We start from the raw sequence: 15,058 nt of genomic DNA on the forward strand, positions 1-15,058 counted from the left end.
CTCTCTCTCTCTCTGCCTCTTATTAAGTGTGCCTGCCATGCAATGCAATGGCAAAACACTTATTGTAATCCGCCATACTTAAGTCAGTAAGTCATGTTCTGGCAAATTTCGGCGCGTAATAAGTGCCGCACGATTTACGCCACCGCCGCAATATATACATCAAAACGTGCGGCTCGGCCGGGAATGGGGTGCTATTACTTTTCTTTCCGATCCGCGTTACCATTGCGACGTAATTCGCAAAAAACGACGCCAAAAAACCCCATTCACTTAGAATGGGGGAAATTTCGGCACGTAATAACTGCCGCACGATTTACGCCACCCCCGCAATATACACATCAAAATGTGCGGCTCGGCCGGGAATGGTGTGCTATTACTTTTCTTTCCGATCCGCGATACGATTGCGATGTAATTCGCAAAAAACGACGCCCAAAAACCCCATTGACTTAGAATGGGGGACTCCGAAAAAAAAACAGAAACTTTGGCGCCACATAACTCTGCCATACTTTTGCCTAGCAACGTGATTTAAACTTTAAAATGCACACACAACTTTGGTCTTTTTCCGGCCAATAGGGATGAGCTGTAATTGATTAAGCCCCGCCCCCTCTGTAACAGGAAGTGTCCTTCGCCAAACAGGAAGTGCCTCTATAACTCATGAACCGTTTGTCGTACAGACTCGCGGCTGGTGTCATAATTCTTTTTTTTTTCTCAAATTTTTTTTCTCAAAATTTTTTTTTCTCAAATTTTTTTTTCTCAAAAAATTTTTTTTCTCAATTTTTTTTTTCTCAAATTTTTTTTTTCTCAAATTTTTTTTTTCCCAAATTTTTTTTTTCTCAATTTTTTTTTTCTCAAAATTTTTTTTCTCAAAAATTTTTTTTTCTCAATTTTTTTTTTCTCAAAATTTTTTTTTCTCAAAAAGTTTTTTTTCTCAAATTTTTTTTCTCAAATTTTTTTTTTCTCAAAAATTTGTTTTTCTCAAAAAACTTTAAAAAATGTAACGCTAATGCTAACACCAACCGCTACACAAGGTTGCACAGACTTAGCGAGCTGCAGGCACACTTAATCTGTATTTACTTCTCTCTTTCCTTCTCTCCCTCTTTCTATCCCTCTCTCATGACGTGTGTGTATGAGAGAGAGAGATAACTAGACATGAGTGCCAGTTTGTTGCTGCATTAACAGGATTTAGTCTCTTTAAAACTGTGAATCTTGCAGCTCTACTTTAAAGGGATCACCACCATGGAGGTTGTTGGTTAGAATCCACCACAGTGCTTGGATCCGGCCTCCCGGTGGGGACTCCTCACTGGCAGTGGGTCTGGGGAGAAATGGGTAAAAAAAGAAGCACACATAAATAAAAAACACTAGCTTGGAAACCAGACGAATTATATTTTATATTTATATTTTAATAATAAAATTAGTCTGGCCATGCCAGGAAAAAATAAATAACAGCTTTTAGATTGGTTGCTAAAAACCTTTGCATTCCTTTTGTACAAAATACACCTGGTGGTGCCTTCCTGTTTTGATGCGACTGTATATTAACTCATCCACTGCCAGAGTAAATAAATCATTAAAGTTTTTCCTGACCTCTTCAAGTAGTCACAGAATATTTATCTCCAGTACGATTCATCCCCCGAACCACAAAAAAAGTGTGTGTCAAAGCGACCCTCAGTTCTCCAGCTATGGGCAGTTGAAGATGGTCAAACCCACAATGCAGACAAAGATCAGGGAGCAGAGAAATTAGTGGACGCTGGCTAAGATGTTGCCATTGCGTGATTTCAATGTCAAATGGTGACTCTTTTGTTAGCAAAGGGCGCCATCTAGCAGAAACACTGAAAAACTAAAAGAGAACAGTGATTGTCAGTAAATTAATAATGGACCATACGGGTCTATTTGGTTTCATTTGTACACTGTCAGAGTTGCAGGTTTAAATGAATTCTGCAATGAATCTCTGTATTAACAATTCAACAGGATTTCAATCAAGATTTTAGTCCATTGAAAGAATTTGTTCAATTTAAGGGTTAGGGATGATAACCTAATCTGCAGTGAAATAGATAAATGATGGTGTTTACAATCCAGGATCCATGCTCAGCCCTGCACCAATCAAAGACACTGGATTGGTTTAAAGATGGGGACTCGGGGGAGTTAAGATTTCAGAATCTCAATAAAAAAAACACTGGTGTCTACATGATAAGAAAGAGACACTGGTGTCTACATGACAAGAAAGAGACACTGGTGTCTACTGTCTACATATTGACCAGACAGAGACAGAGTAGAACGTGTTACAGTCAGCTGGGGCATTAAGGCCACTGTGGCCTCAGGTCATGCCATTGGTTTGAGGGGCATTAAGGCCACTGTGGTCTCAGGTCATGCCATTGGTTTGAGGGGCATTAAGGCCACTGTGGCCTCAGGTCATGCCATTGGTTTGAGGGGCATTAAGGCCACTGTGGCCTCAGGGCATGCCATTGGTTTGAGGGGCATTAAGGCCACTGTGGTCTCAGGTCATGCCATTGGTTTGAGGGGCATTAAGGCCACTGTGGCCTCAAATCAAATCAAATCAAATCAACCTTTATTTATAAAGCACATTTACACAATCGAAATTGACCAAAGTGCTGTACAACAGAACACAAAACCATCACCAACATTACTGTAAGAACAATCTTAAAAACAATAGTGTAAACAAAAACAATCAATCAAACTGTAAACAAAAACAATCATTAAAAACAATAGCGACAAAATGTACATATCAGAAACAATAAGCAACTCCAACATGAGTTTAACTGTGAATAAAAGCTAGAGAATAAAAATATGTTTTAAGCCGGGATTTAAAAGACTCAATGGAGTTTGCACTTCTAATAGAGATGGGCAGGCTGTTCCAGAGCCTCGGGGCGGCTGAGGCAAAGGCGCGGTCGCCCCTACTTCTCAGCCCGTTGGGCCTATTTGGAACTTCTAAGAGCAGCTGGTTGGCTGACCTTAGTGCTCTATTTGGGACGTATAGATCCACCAGTTCAGACAGGTATAGGGGGGCCAGGCCGTTCAGGGATTTATAAGTAAATAAAAGAATTTTAAAATCAATTCTAAAATTGACAGGGAGCCAGTGCAGTGCTGCTAAAACTGGAGTTATATGCTCATGCTTTTTTGTGCCAGTAAGAAGGCGTGCAGCCGCGTTCTGTACTAGTTGTAGACGCCGGAGTGAAGACTGATCAATGCCTGAGAGGAGAGAGTTACAATAGTCCAATCTAGAGGATATGAATGCATGTATTGCCATTTCCAGTTGTTTTGGTGGGAGGTATGGTTTGACTTTGGCTATTAGGCGTAGTTGAAAGAAGCTGCTTTTGACTATAGAACTAATGTGTTTGGTAAATGTGAAATTACTGTCAAAGGTGACACCCAGATTTTTGACGGAGGGACAGATGTTAGTGCTAAGGGAACCCAGATTAGTATTGGTGGATGGAGCAGTACCGAAGAATATGACTTCTGTCTTATTTTGATTTAAGTTTAAAAAGTTTGTGTCCATCCAGGATTTTATGTCATCTAGGCAGTCATGTAGGCGTTTAAGTGAATTATGGGAGTTGATATTGATGGGTAGATAGATTTGTACATCATCAGCATAGCAGTGGAAAGCGATATTATGTTTCGTGAAAATTGACCCTAGTGGTAGCATATATAGGAGAAATAGGATGGGGCCAAGGATAGAGCCTTGGGGGACACCAGAGGTAAGGGGGGCAGAGGGAGATGAGAAGTTACCTAGTTGGACCGAAAAACTTCTACTTGTTAGGTACGACCGGAACCAGGCCAAGGCAGTGCCAGATATGCCTACATGGTGCTCTAGGCGCGAGATTAAAATATCAGGTCATGCCATTGGTTTGAGGGGCATTAAGGCCACTGTGGCCTCAGGGCATGCCATTGGTTTGAGGGGCATTAAGGCCACTGTGGTCTCAGGTCATGCCATTGGTTTGAGGGGCATTAAGGCCACTGTGGCCTCAGGTCATGCCATTGGTTTGAGGGGCATTAAGGCCACTGTGGTCTCAGGTCATGCCATTGGTTTGAGGGGCATTAAGGCCACTGTGGCCTCAGGTCATGCCATTGGTTTGAGGGGCATTAAGGCCACTGTGGCCTCAGGTCATGCCATTGGTTTGAGGGGCATTAAGGCCACTGTGGCCTCAGGTCATGCCATTGGTTTGAGGGGCATTAAGGCCACTGTGGTCTCAGGTCATGCCATTGGTTTGAGGGGCATTAAGGCCACTGTGGCCTCAGGTCATGCCATTGGTTTGAGGGGCATTAAGGCCACTGTGGCCTCAGGTCATGCCATTGGTTTGAGGGGCATTAAGGCCACTGTGGTCTCAGGTCATGCCATTGGTTTGAGGGGCATTAAGGCCACTGTGGCCTCAGGTCATGCCATTGGTCTGAGGGGCATTAAGGCCACTGTGGCCTCAGGGCATGCCATTGGTTTGAGGGGCATTAAGGCCACTGTGGTCTCAGGTCATGCCATTGGTTTGAGGGGCATTAAGGCCACTGTGGTCTCAGGTCATGCCATTGGTTTGAGGGGCATTAAGGCCACTGTGGTCTAAGGTCATACCATTGGTTTGAGGGGCATTAAGGCCACTGTGGCCTCAGGTCATGCCATTGGTTTGAGGGGCATTAAGGCCACTGTGGCCTCAGGTCATGTCATTGGTTTGAGGGGCATTAAGGCCACTGTGGTCTCAGGTCAAAAAAAAAAAAAACATTTTTTTTTTTTCAAAACTTTTTTTTTTTCAAAAAATTTTTTTTCAAAAACTTTCAAAAAGTAAAAAAAAAAAAAATCAAAAATTTTTTTTTTCAAAACTTTTTTTTTCAATTTTTTTTTCAATAAGCTTTTTTTTTCAAAAAACATTTTTTTCAAAAAACTTTTTTTTCAAAAAACTTTTTTTTTTCAAAAACTTTTTTTTTTCAAAACACTTTTTTTTCAAAAAACTTTTTTTTTCAAAAACTTCTTTTCTTTTCAAAAAACTTCTTTTTTTTCAAAAAACTTTTTTTTCTGGAAAAACCCCACTAGATGCGCCACTGAGCAAACAGAGGCCGTTTTGGTATTGCAGCTGGAGAGCCTCATTATAGTAGAGCTAGAACAAACAAAAAGAATGGTCAGAGTGTTTGTTGAGGGTTAAAACCTGTCTAAGACTCAATTTTGAGCATATATTTATACAAAAAATATAGTTTTAAAAGCATGGTGTAGGCCCTTTAAGGCCACTGTGGTCTCAGGTCATGCCATTTGTTTGAGGGGCATTAAGGCCACTGTGGTCTCAGGTCATGCCATTTGTTTGAGGGGCATTAAGGCCACTGTGGCCTCAGGTCATGCCATTGGTTTGAGGGGCATTAAGGCCAAACTGAGGGGCAACGGCTGCCATGGCCTTCATGGCCTTCATGAAATTTCCGCCCCTCAACGAAACCAGTCTCATGTCTTCTCTCGTGTCTTCCAGGTTAACGGGAGGAAAGCTGTCCATCCAGGTGAAGCTCAACGATTACCTGGACATCTTCTGCCCCCACTACCCCAGTAGAGCCCCCCACCACCCCACTAGAGCCCCCCACCCGTCCCGTAACCCCACCCACCCCTCCCTGGTCCCCGAGGTGATGGCTCTGTACCTGGTGGAGGAGCAGGCCTTCCAGGGCTGCGTGGAGACCGCCGGCGCCACCAAGAGGTGGGAGTGCAACGTCCCGTATGCCCAGCTGGGCCCCGTGCGCTTCTCAGAGAGGATCCAGAGGTTCACGCCCTTCAGCCTGGGCTTCGAGTTCCAGCCTGGACACACCTACTATTACAGCTGTGAGTTAGACCTACCTGTAGTAAGACCTACACACCTACTATTACAGCTGTGAGTTAGACCTACCTATAGTAAGACCTACACACCTACTAAACCTACCTATAGTAAGACCTACACACCTACTATTACAGCTGTGAGTTAAACCTACCTATAGTAAGACCTACACACCTACTATTACAGCTGTGAGTTAGACCTACCTATAGTAAGACCTACAGACCTACTATTACAGCTGTGAGTTAAACCTACCTATAGTAAGACCTAAAGACCTACTATTACAGCTGTGAGTTAGACCTACCTATAGTAAGACCTACTATTACAGCTGTGAGGGTGTAGAGTTAAACCTACCTATAGTAAGACCTACTATTACAGCTGTGAGGGTGTAGAGTTAAACCTACCTATAGTAAGACAAACCTACTATTACAGCTGTGAGTTAAATCTACCTATAGTAAGACCTACAGACCTACAGACCTACTGAGTGTGTAGAGTTAAACCTACCTATAGTAAGACCTACCCACCTATTATTACAATGTGAGTTAAGCCTACCTATAGTAAGACCTACAGACCTACACACCTACTATTACAGATGTGAGTGTGTAGAGTTAAACCTACCTATAGTAAGGGGATTTTATAAGATTTTTGACCAATCTGCAAAGTAAATCGTTACCAAGAAATGTCTTCACCAATGTGTTTCTAAAGGTGTGTAATAATATGTACTAAAAGGTTGAGATTCAACTCCCGGGGGAAACCTCATAAAAAAAATGATTTGTGTTCCATTAAATTTACTATACAGGGAAAAAACACAGAAGATAAATAAATACGCTTTAAGTAGCATGTGAGGGGTCAAACTAGGGGTTTTTCATGATGCCGAATCCATTGCAAGCATTTGTTTTGTACGAAAAACATTCCTTGGACTAAAAACAGACCCACAAAACGATGGTTTAGTGACGAGTCATCACTTTTCTCCATGTTTAGCCCATGGAATGTTTTTTGTGCAAAACCAATGCTTGCAATGGATTCAGCATCATGAAAAACCCCTAGTTTGACCCCTCACATGCTACTTAAAGCATCTTTATTTTCTGTGTTTTTTTTCCCTGTATAGTAAAGTTCAGTGGACACAAACTTTCATCAGTTTTTATGAGGTTTCCCCCGGGAGTTGAATCTCAACCTTTTAGTACATATTATTACACACCTTTAGAAACACATTGGTGAAGAAACTTCTTGGTAACGATTTACTTTGCAGATTTTATTATGTTTCGCTTACTACTACCTTCTTATGCGATGGCTTTCTGTTTATCTCAATGGGGTTGGTGTGCATGGGGAACGCTAGGAAATACATGGGAAAACAGAAAGCGATCGGATAAAAAGGCTTCTTATTAAAGAACACGGAAGCTACGGGTAATTATAGAATGTCGTACCGTTTTTAAACAGGTGTGAGACTTTATTAAGCACTTTGTGAAATCTGAATGATGGTGTAGTCGTAGGGAGCTAAATAAGTTGCTCTGCCCGAACCCATGTAAACACGGGAACATGACGGTCAGGGCTTGGTCTCTAGGACCATGCTTGAGCTACGATGGGCTCACATCGCTTTGGGAAACTGGGCCAGTGAATATTGTCACAAACAGAGCAGGCGACGCTGTGTGGCGACGGTAAGCTGTGGTTAGGCTTTTAGATTTTATCTCTGAATGTAAACTCGGCCGCCATTACAGAACGTCAATTCCCACAACATAAACACAATCGGGGCTTCCGGGGCTTTTCAGAATAAAGCGTAAGTGAATGGCGGCATAAGATGCAAGAATCAAGTAGAACACAACGCATTTGGACAAGCATTGTGTTAGATCTTATTAATGTATTGTAATATTACTCCTGTGTATTGTCCAAAGATCTGGTCAATATGGTCAATATGTTCCTTTGATGCTTTGGCAAAAAAACTTTCATACAGAGAGAGAGAGAGAGAGAGAGAGACTGCAGGAGCAAAATAATCTTTACATAAATTACTGATGGTGAATAGAGCAAGGTAACAATGTACACACACACACACACACACACACACACACACACACACACACACACACACACACACACACACACACACACACACACACACACACACACACACACAGTTTGCATGGGAGAGAGAACAGGTTCTAACACATTGTGTGACAGGACTGTTCTGGGAGCTGTAACAATAGCATAGGATCCTGTGTGTGTGTGTGTGTGTGTGTGTGTGTGTGTGTGTGTGTGTGTGTGTGTGTGTGTGTGTGTGTGTGTGTGTGTCTGTGTGTGTGTGTGTGTGTGTGTGTGCACGTGCATGCATGCAGAGACGGAACACAATAGCATTACAATGTTTCCCACAGGCCTGAAATATAACTCGTGCGTGCGTGTCATCCATGACCTGCACACAGACAGACAGACGCGTTGTGACAAAGAACGACTGCTCCGTCTTCAAAGTCCTTGGTTTCTAAAAGATAAAATGGCTGACCCTGATGTTCCTGTTCAATTTAGAATCGCAAACATAAAAATAAACATGAAACCAAACGTAATACAACACAACAACAAAAGCACAAAGAAAAGTATGATATCAAAAATAAATATGATATCAAAATAAAGCAACAGAACCATGATGAGCTCCTCGTCAGAGTACTGATCCCTGCCAGGCCAGGTCGCCCTACCCAGGGCTCTGTTGCGGCCTGTTACAGCGCCACCATGAGGCCCATTTGAAACTGTTGGCTGCCTACTGGCAGTGAGCAGTGAGGCGGCATAGCTCAGGGGTAGAGAAACCGTTATTAGAGCACGAAGGGTTCCCGAAGGGTTGCCAGTTCGAATCCGGGCTCCCCCTGAGTTAATGTCGAAGGGTCCTTGAGCAAGACTCTGAACCCCACATTGCTCCCGGTGAGCAGGTTGGTGCCTTGCATGGTTTCCTCCGCCACTGGTGTATGAATGTGTGTGTGAATGGGTGAATGTAATGCACAATCTATGTAAAGCGCTTTGGATAAAAGCGCTATATAAATGCACCATTTACCATTTACCATTTTTACCAACTGGCCGTCCTTCAAACTTTGAAAGACCTTCAGAAGGGAATATGATGTGTTGAATGTCCCCTCACTGTTGCATCTGACTGCTCTATTTATTTATTTATTTATTCATTTTCCCCAACCGTGATGTGTAAGCTATTTGGAAAATGTAGTAAGCTACATTACTAGTTACTCGTATTAAATGTAGCTAAACTATACTACAAGCTACAGTAGGCCTATCCCCAGAGAAATTATGCAATTTTCCGTTACGCAAAAAATGTCCCTGGTCACCCCTGGGACAACCAGATCTTATTTTATTGTTGTGTGGGACACGATCAACAGAGTTACTTTTTGTGTTCAATCTGAGTTTTTAGATATTTTAGTATTTCAGCCGATTTCAGCATGCTACAACTGGTCATATGATGCAAAATGCATCATATGACCAGTTGTAGCATGCTGAAATACTAGCATATCTAAAAACACAGATTGAACACAAAAAAGAATTCAGGATTGTGTTGATCGTGTCCCACACAACAATAAAATAAGATCTGGTTGTCCCAGGGGTGACCTGGTCCTTTAAGCTATGTAGCTTAGCTACTTGTAGCTAGCTACTGCCCATCACTGGTAGAAAGTAGGTAAACATGGGGGCACGGTGGCGCAGTGGTTAGCGCTTCGCCTCACAGCTAGAAGGTCCTGGGTTCGATTCCCGCCGGGGGACGCTGTGGGTGCTGGGGGCGTGTTCTCTCCTCCGCGTCATCAGCGCCCACACCCTAGGTGGGGTTGGTGATAGGGCATTTCTGTGTGGAGTTTGCATGTTCTCCCCGTGTCTCCTAGGGTAGATACCCTCACAAAAACATGCAGTAATCCTGGTCTCTATAATGCCTCCCCCTGGCCAGCCGGGGCGCCTGATGGAGGGGAAAGGAACTGGTTGGAATAACGTGTTCCTTCCACGCGCTACGTCCATCCCGGGGAAATCCCCCCTGTCAGGTGAAAAGAAACAACTTGGACTACCCATGCATAGAAGGAAGCATGAGGTCAGTCCGTTGTCTCCCCAGGCACGGCAGAGGGAGAGCAGAGCCCAGGATTACATAGGCAATTGGCACTGGGTGAAAAAATGGGTTACAAAATTGTGGGATAAAAAATATTAAAAAAAAGGTAAACATCAAAAGTTTGTTTCTATGTTGTATTTAAACTATCTCTCTCTCTCTCTCTCTCTCTCTCCCTCTCTCTCTCTCTCTCTCTCTCTCTCTCTCTCTCTCTAGCTCTCCCTATAGAGGGAGGTCCAGGTCTCCCCTGCATGACGCTTCGTGTCTCCGTCCTCAGTGACCGTGGAACAGACAGTGAGTACCGTCCTGCTATCACCCACAGCCACGTGCACACATAGACATCAAAGGGGGCTTGAGCCCCAGCCCTTTTATACGTCTGTAAAAAGTGCCGTCTCCAGACCATGAATGCAGTTTTTACTGTGGTGAAAGAAATGCAAGTGTCCCCTCTTTCCATGCCATACCTGAAGGCAGCATTCAACAGAATGGCCTTGTCCATTGATTGATTGATTGAAGACTTTATTAGAAGTTTGCATAGGAAAAGGTACAGTTTCATGACGGTACAGTTCACTGGTACAAGGTCTACTAAAAGGAGATCCATGAAAAGACTAAGCTTATTTCCACAGGAAACCATTTAAGTATCTCATATAACATTTAATGACAGACGAATAGAACACAGTACTATGCAGTAGATATGTAAAGATAAAAAAATGATAGAACAAAAAAAGAAAACAGTAAGTCTAAACAAACAGTAAGTATACAAAGAAGGGGCAGGGGAGGGTAGGGTTGGGCTAGGTTAGTTTTTTTTGGCTGCTGCCTGTAAGTGGTTTTTCAGGGCAATTTTAAAGGATGCTAGTGATCCACACTCCTTTATGGCCTTCGGTAAGGCTTTCCACATTTTGGTGGTATAGCAGAAAAACGAGTTTGACCCTTTATTGGTTTTGACTCTGGGTTGGAAGTGACCTGTAGCGCTGCCTCTGGTGTTGTAATTATGGACATCCTTAATGTTTATAAAGTATTTTGATATTTTGTTTTAAGGGCTTGTGGGGCGTCACGATACCATACTTTAACTCCGTAGTCAAAGAGGGGCTGGATTATTGCACCAGCTATGGTCTTCAGTGTGTTGAAATTGACCATTGGGGCAATCCTCTGTAGGAAACGAGTTCGTTAAACTCTCCTGAACTTGAACGCAGCATCTTATGTTGAAAGAATTGCCCTCTCTGTGTAGAAATCCATGCTGTTACGCCACATCTCCAGTATTCACTTAATTATGCTTAGTTCAGTGTGGTATCAAGCACCGAAAATAGACGACCTCCGAGCTTGGAGGTCTGCTATTTTCGATATTTTCACCAAAAGGTCCTTTTAGAAATGTCTAACATTCTCTGCACGTCGCTGATCACACATCTTACTGTCTCCCTCTCCCTCTCAGCTCTACCTCTCTGTCCTACTGTCTGTCTCACTGAAACTCTTACATCTTACTGTCTCCCTCTCAGCTCTCTGTCCTACTGTCTGTCCTACTGTCTGTCCTACTGTCTGTCCTACTGTCTGCCCTACTGTCTGTCCTACTGTCTGTCCTACTGTCTGTCCTACTCTCTGTCCTACTGTCTGTCCTACTGTCTGTCCTACTGTCTGTCCTACTGTCTCCCTCTACTCTGTCCTACTGTCTGTCCTACTGTCTGTCTGTCCTACTGTCTGTCCTACTGTCTGTCCTACTCTCTGTCCTACTGTCTGTCCTACTGTCTGTCCTACTGTCTGTCCTACTCTCTGTCCTACTGTCTGTCCTACTCTCTGTCCTACTGTCTGTCCTACTGTCTGTCCTACTGTCTGTCCTACTGTCTGTCCTACTGTCTGTCCTACTCTCTGTCCTACTGTCTGTCCTACTGTCTGTCCTACTGTCTGTCCTACTCTCTGTCCTACTGTCTGTCCTACTGTCTGTCCTACTCTCTGTCCTACTGTCTGTCCTACTGTCTGTCCTACTGTCTGTCCTACTGTCTGTCCTACTGTCTGTCCTACTCTCTGTCCTACTGTCTGTCCTACTGTCTGTCCTACTGTCTGTCTCACTGAAACACTCTCTTCCTCTACTCTGTCCTACTGTCTGTCCTACTGTCTGTCCTACTGTCTGTCCTACTGTCTGTCCTACTGTCTGTCCTACTCTCTGTCCTACTGTCTGTCCTACTCTCTGTCCTACTGTCTGTCCTACTGTCTGTCCTACTGTCTGTCCTACTGTCTGTCCTACTGTCTTCCTCTCAGCTCTACCTCTCTGTCCTACTGTCTGTCCTACTGTCTGTCCTACTCTCTGTCCTACTGTCTGTCCTACTGTCTGTCCTACTGTCTGTCCTACTGTCTGTCCTAGCGTTTTACTCACTACTGTTTTTAAAAAGAAAAAATCTTAGAAGGATTCAAAAGACACTTATAGAATCGGGTCAAAATTCTAATTTTCAAGATTTTTCAAAAATAGCAGATATAAAAGCTCGCAGCTTGTATATCTGCTATTTTACAATAGTTAAAGCATAAAATAATGATACACAATCAGTGATGTCATTACGTGCGCATCCCGCATCAAAAACTCATTCAAGTCGCTCAGGGACTCATTCATGTCATGGTCCTGGGGTCCCGGGGATGCGCCTCCATTGGAGTCCATGTTAAAATAATTTACCGCGTCGCAGTAAAAGAAAAAAAAAATGTCCACAGACACCACCATTGTTCATGGGTGAAAGCATCCTACTTTACCCTACGTTAACACAAATAAAATCCACATAGAAAGTCTTAAACAGGCGATAGAAACGTCAATGTTTTGATTCCACCGACGTCCGACGCCATTTTGCATGCGTAAACTTTATATTGAGGACTCATAAAACTTTTCTGGGACCCATTTGAATGACCACCTGTGGGTCCCGGGACCCATTACATTGAAAACCTAGTAACATTACTGCACAATAATGTGTACCTGTTCTGAATGGGTTAACTCTCCAGTTCAAAGCCTCGTTAACATGACAGAGGAGAAACATATTTCTAAAGCGGTGCAGAAGACACAACACGGATTAGTAGAAATAATTAGCGTTAATGCAAACGTAAACATCAAATCCTACATTAAAAGTGCCTAAAGCGGTGGTTTTCAACCAGTGGTCCGGGGACCACCAGTGGTCCTCCAGGGGGGGTTCCAGGTGGTCCCCAGTTAAATGATGGTGTGCTTGTGCTTGTGTGCTTGTAGATCTGCTGTTTTCACTAGTTTATTACATTTTATAAAACTAACGGTTTTGGACATACAAGGTTTCCACCCGACAACGACGATATGCTATAAATATAAGGTGCTGGGAGTGAAAATTATAATGTAGGGGTGCCTCGGATTAAAACAATATTTATGGGGTGACCTGAGACAAAACAGTTTGGGAACCCCTGAGCTACTGTAATACTTACTGTTAGGGGTGTAACGATACATTGTAAAACCGATTCGATACCTATCACGATACATGGTTGACGATACGATACATGGACGATATTGGTTCATTCATGGTGATACGATACGATTCGATTCAGTGATTTAAAATCGATATAGTAACTATTTAGCAAAGACATTAAATCTGTGTGAAAGGTGTGGATAGTGCAGGTTTTTAAGGGAAACATGTATTATTATGGATATAAATAAGTAAACACAGTGATTATCTGCCAAATACATGGACATTGTATATTGACAAACCTGCACCTTGACACGAACCCAGAGATTACACACATTTATCGATAGACCAGTGTAGCTATATGGAAAGGAAAAGTAATTAAACCCCTCCTTTTCATTTGTTCTTCTTAAAAATACTAAATACAATGCACAAGTAGGTAGTATCGATACAATCGATTCTTTGCACTGCCGATTCGATACGATACAAAATCAAACAATACGATTCCATTTTAGCTGTTTTCATTTCGATATACTTACATTTTTCAAGTTAAAAACGATATTTCGATGCAGTTACTATATCGTTACACCCCTACTTACTGTACATTAGCATTTCTCCACAGCTGAGGATCAGGAGGAAGGATAAACTCATGGGGTTGAAGATGTGATTTATTCTTTCTTTTCAAAGAAAACCCTCTCAAATCCAGATATTTCTCAGCAGTACAGAAAGAAGTGTGATTCCCTGATGTTTAGCCCCTTTTCCACAGGCCCAACACCACACAACACCACACCACACCACTCCACACCACACCACACCACTCCACACCACACCACACCACACCACTCCACACCACACCACACCACACCACTCCACACCACACCACACCACTCCACTCCACTCCACACCACACCACACCACACCACACCACACCACACCACACCACTCCACACCACACCACACCACACCACTCCACACCACACCACTCCACACCACACCACACCACACCGCCCACCTGTGCCAGGTTTTCCACTACAAGGACCTGGGTAGAGTGGTGTGAAAGTGGTACTAAACAGGGTACTAAAAAGTATCCACTCTAGAGTAGGTCTGAGCTAGGCCAAACAGGGCCAAACACTTCATAATGACTGCTCACTCACTGACTTTTCATTTAGACCACCAGGATATAGTTGTAATACATGATAATAGATGCTATTGTGTTATAACCACTATTATAATCTATTATAGTGTATTATAATTATCATAGTAATACATTCATACTTTAAAGTGTAGTATAATCACAGTTATAATCCATTATAGTGTATTATAATTTAGTATAATTGTAATACAAATTTATATTGTATCATAATCATAGTTAAAAGGGTCAATTTGTTTCTTACCGATAGGGGTACTTTTGTGTAATGGAAAATGTAGATATTTGTATGTGGTGCGGTGCGGTGCGGTGCGGTGCGGTGCGGTGCGGTGCGGTGCGGTGCAGTGCAGTGCAGTGCAGTGCAGTGCAGTGCAGTGCAGTGCAGTGTAGTGTAGTGTAGTGTGGTGTGGTGTGGTGTGGTGTGGTGTGGTGCTAAAACTGCAGTGGAAAAGGGGCTAAAGTGAACACAGCCTGGTCTTTCTGAGAGCAGCCTGGAAACATCAACCTCTCTCTGGGATTACAGAATCCAAACCTGGACAACCTTCAGGCCAGGCCCCCCAATCTGCTGTTTGGGAAGCAGCATGAAATATGTAGTTGGTGTTCCTTAAATAGCAGATTTACAAGCTCACAGCGGGGCCACAGAACGACGCTTTGAGGTTGTAGATCCGCTACTTTTGGT

At 43.1% G+C, this 15,058-nt stretch overlaps 1 protein-coding gene across 1 annotated transcript in view; it reads left to right on the forward strand.

Moving 5' to 3' along the window:
* The window catches only part of efna4 (ephrin A4), a gene marked incomplete at both ends in the record, with an annotated part of 84,356 nt that extends 69,513 nt beyond the window's left edge, over nt 1-14,843 (forward strand). Inside the window, 3 exons of the mRNA XM_080744512.1 lie at nt 5,448-5,788; nt 10,060-10,137; nt 14,824-14,843. Coding sequence (XP_080600638.1) covers nt 5,448-5,788; nt 10,060-10,137; nt 14,824-14,843 — 439 coding nt within the window. The remainder of the gene's footprint in view (nt 1-5,447; nt 5,789-10,059; nt 10,138-14,823) is intronic.
* Between the last annotated feature and the right edge of the window lie 215 nt (nt 14,844-15,058).

Source organism: Nannobrachium achirus (assembly GCF_963921795.1).
Source record: "Nannobrachium achirus genome assembly, chromosome: 2".
In the NCBI taxonomy this organism is placed as follows: Eukaryota; Metazoa; Chordata; class Actinopteri; order Myctophiformes; family Myctophidae; genus Nannobrachium; species Nannobrachium achirus.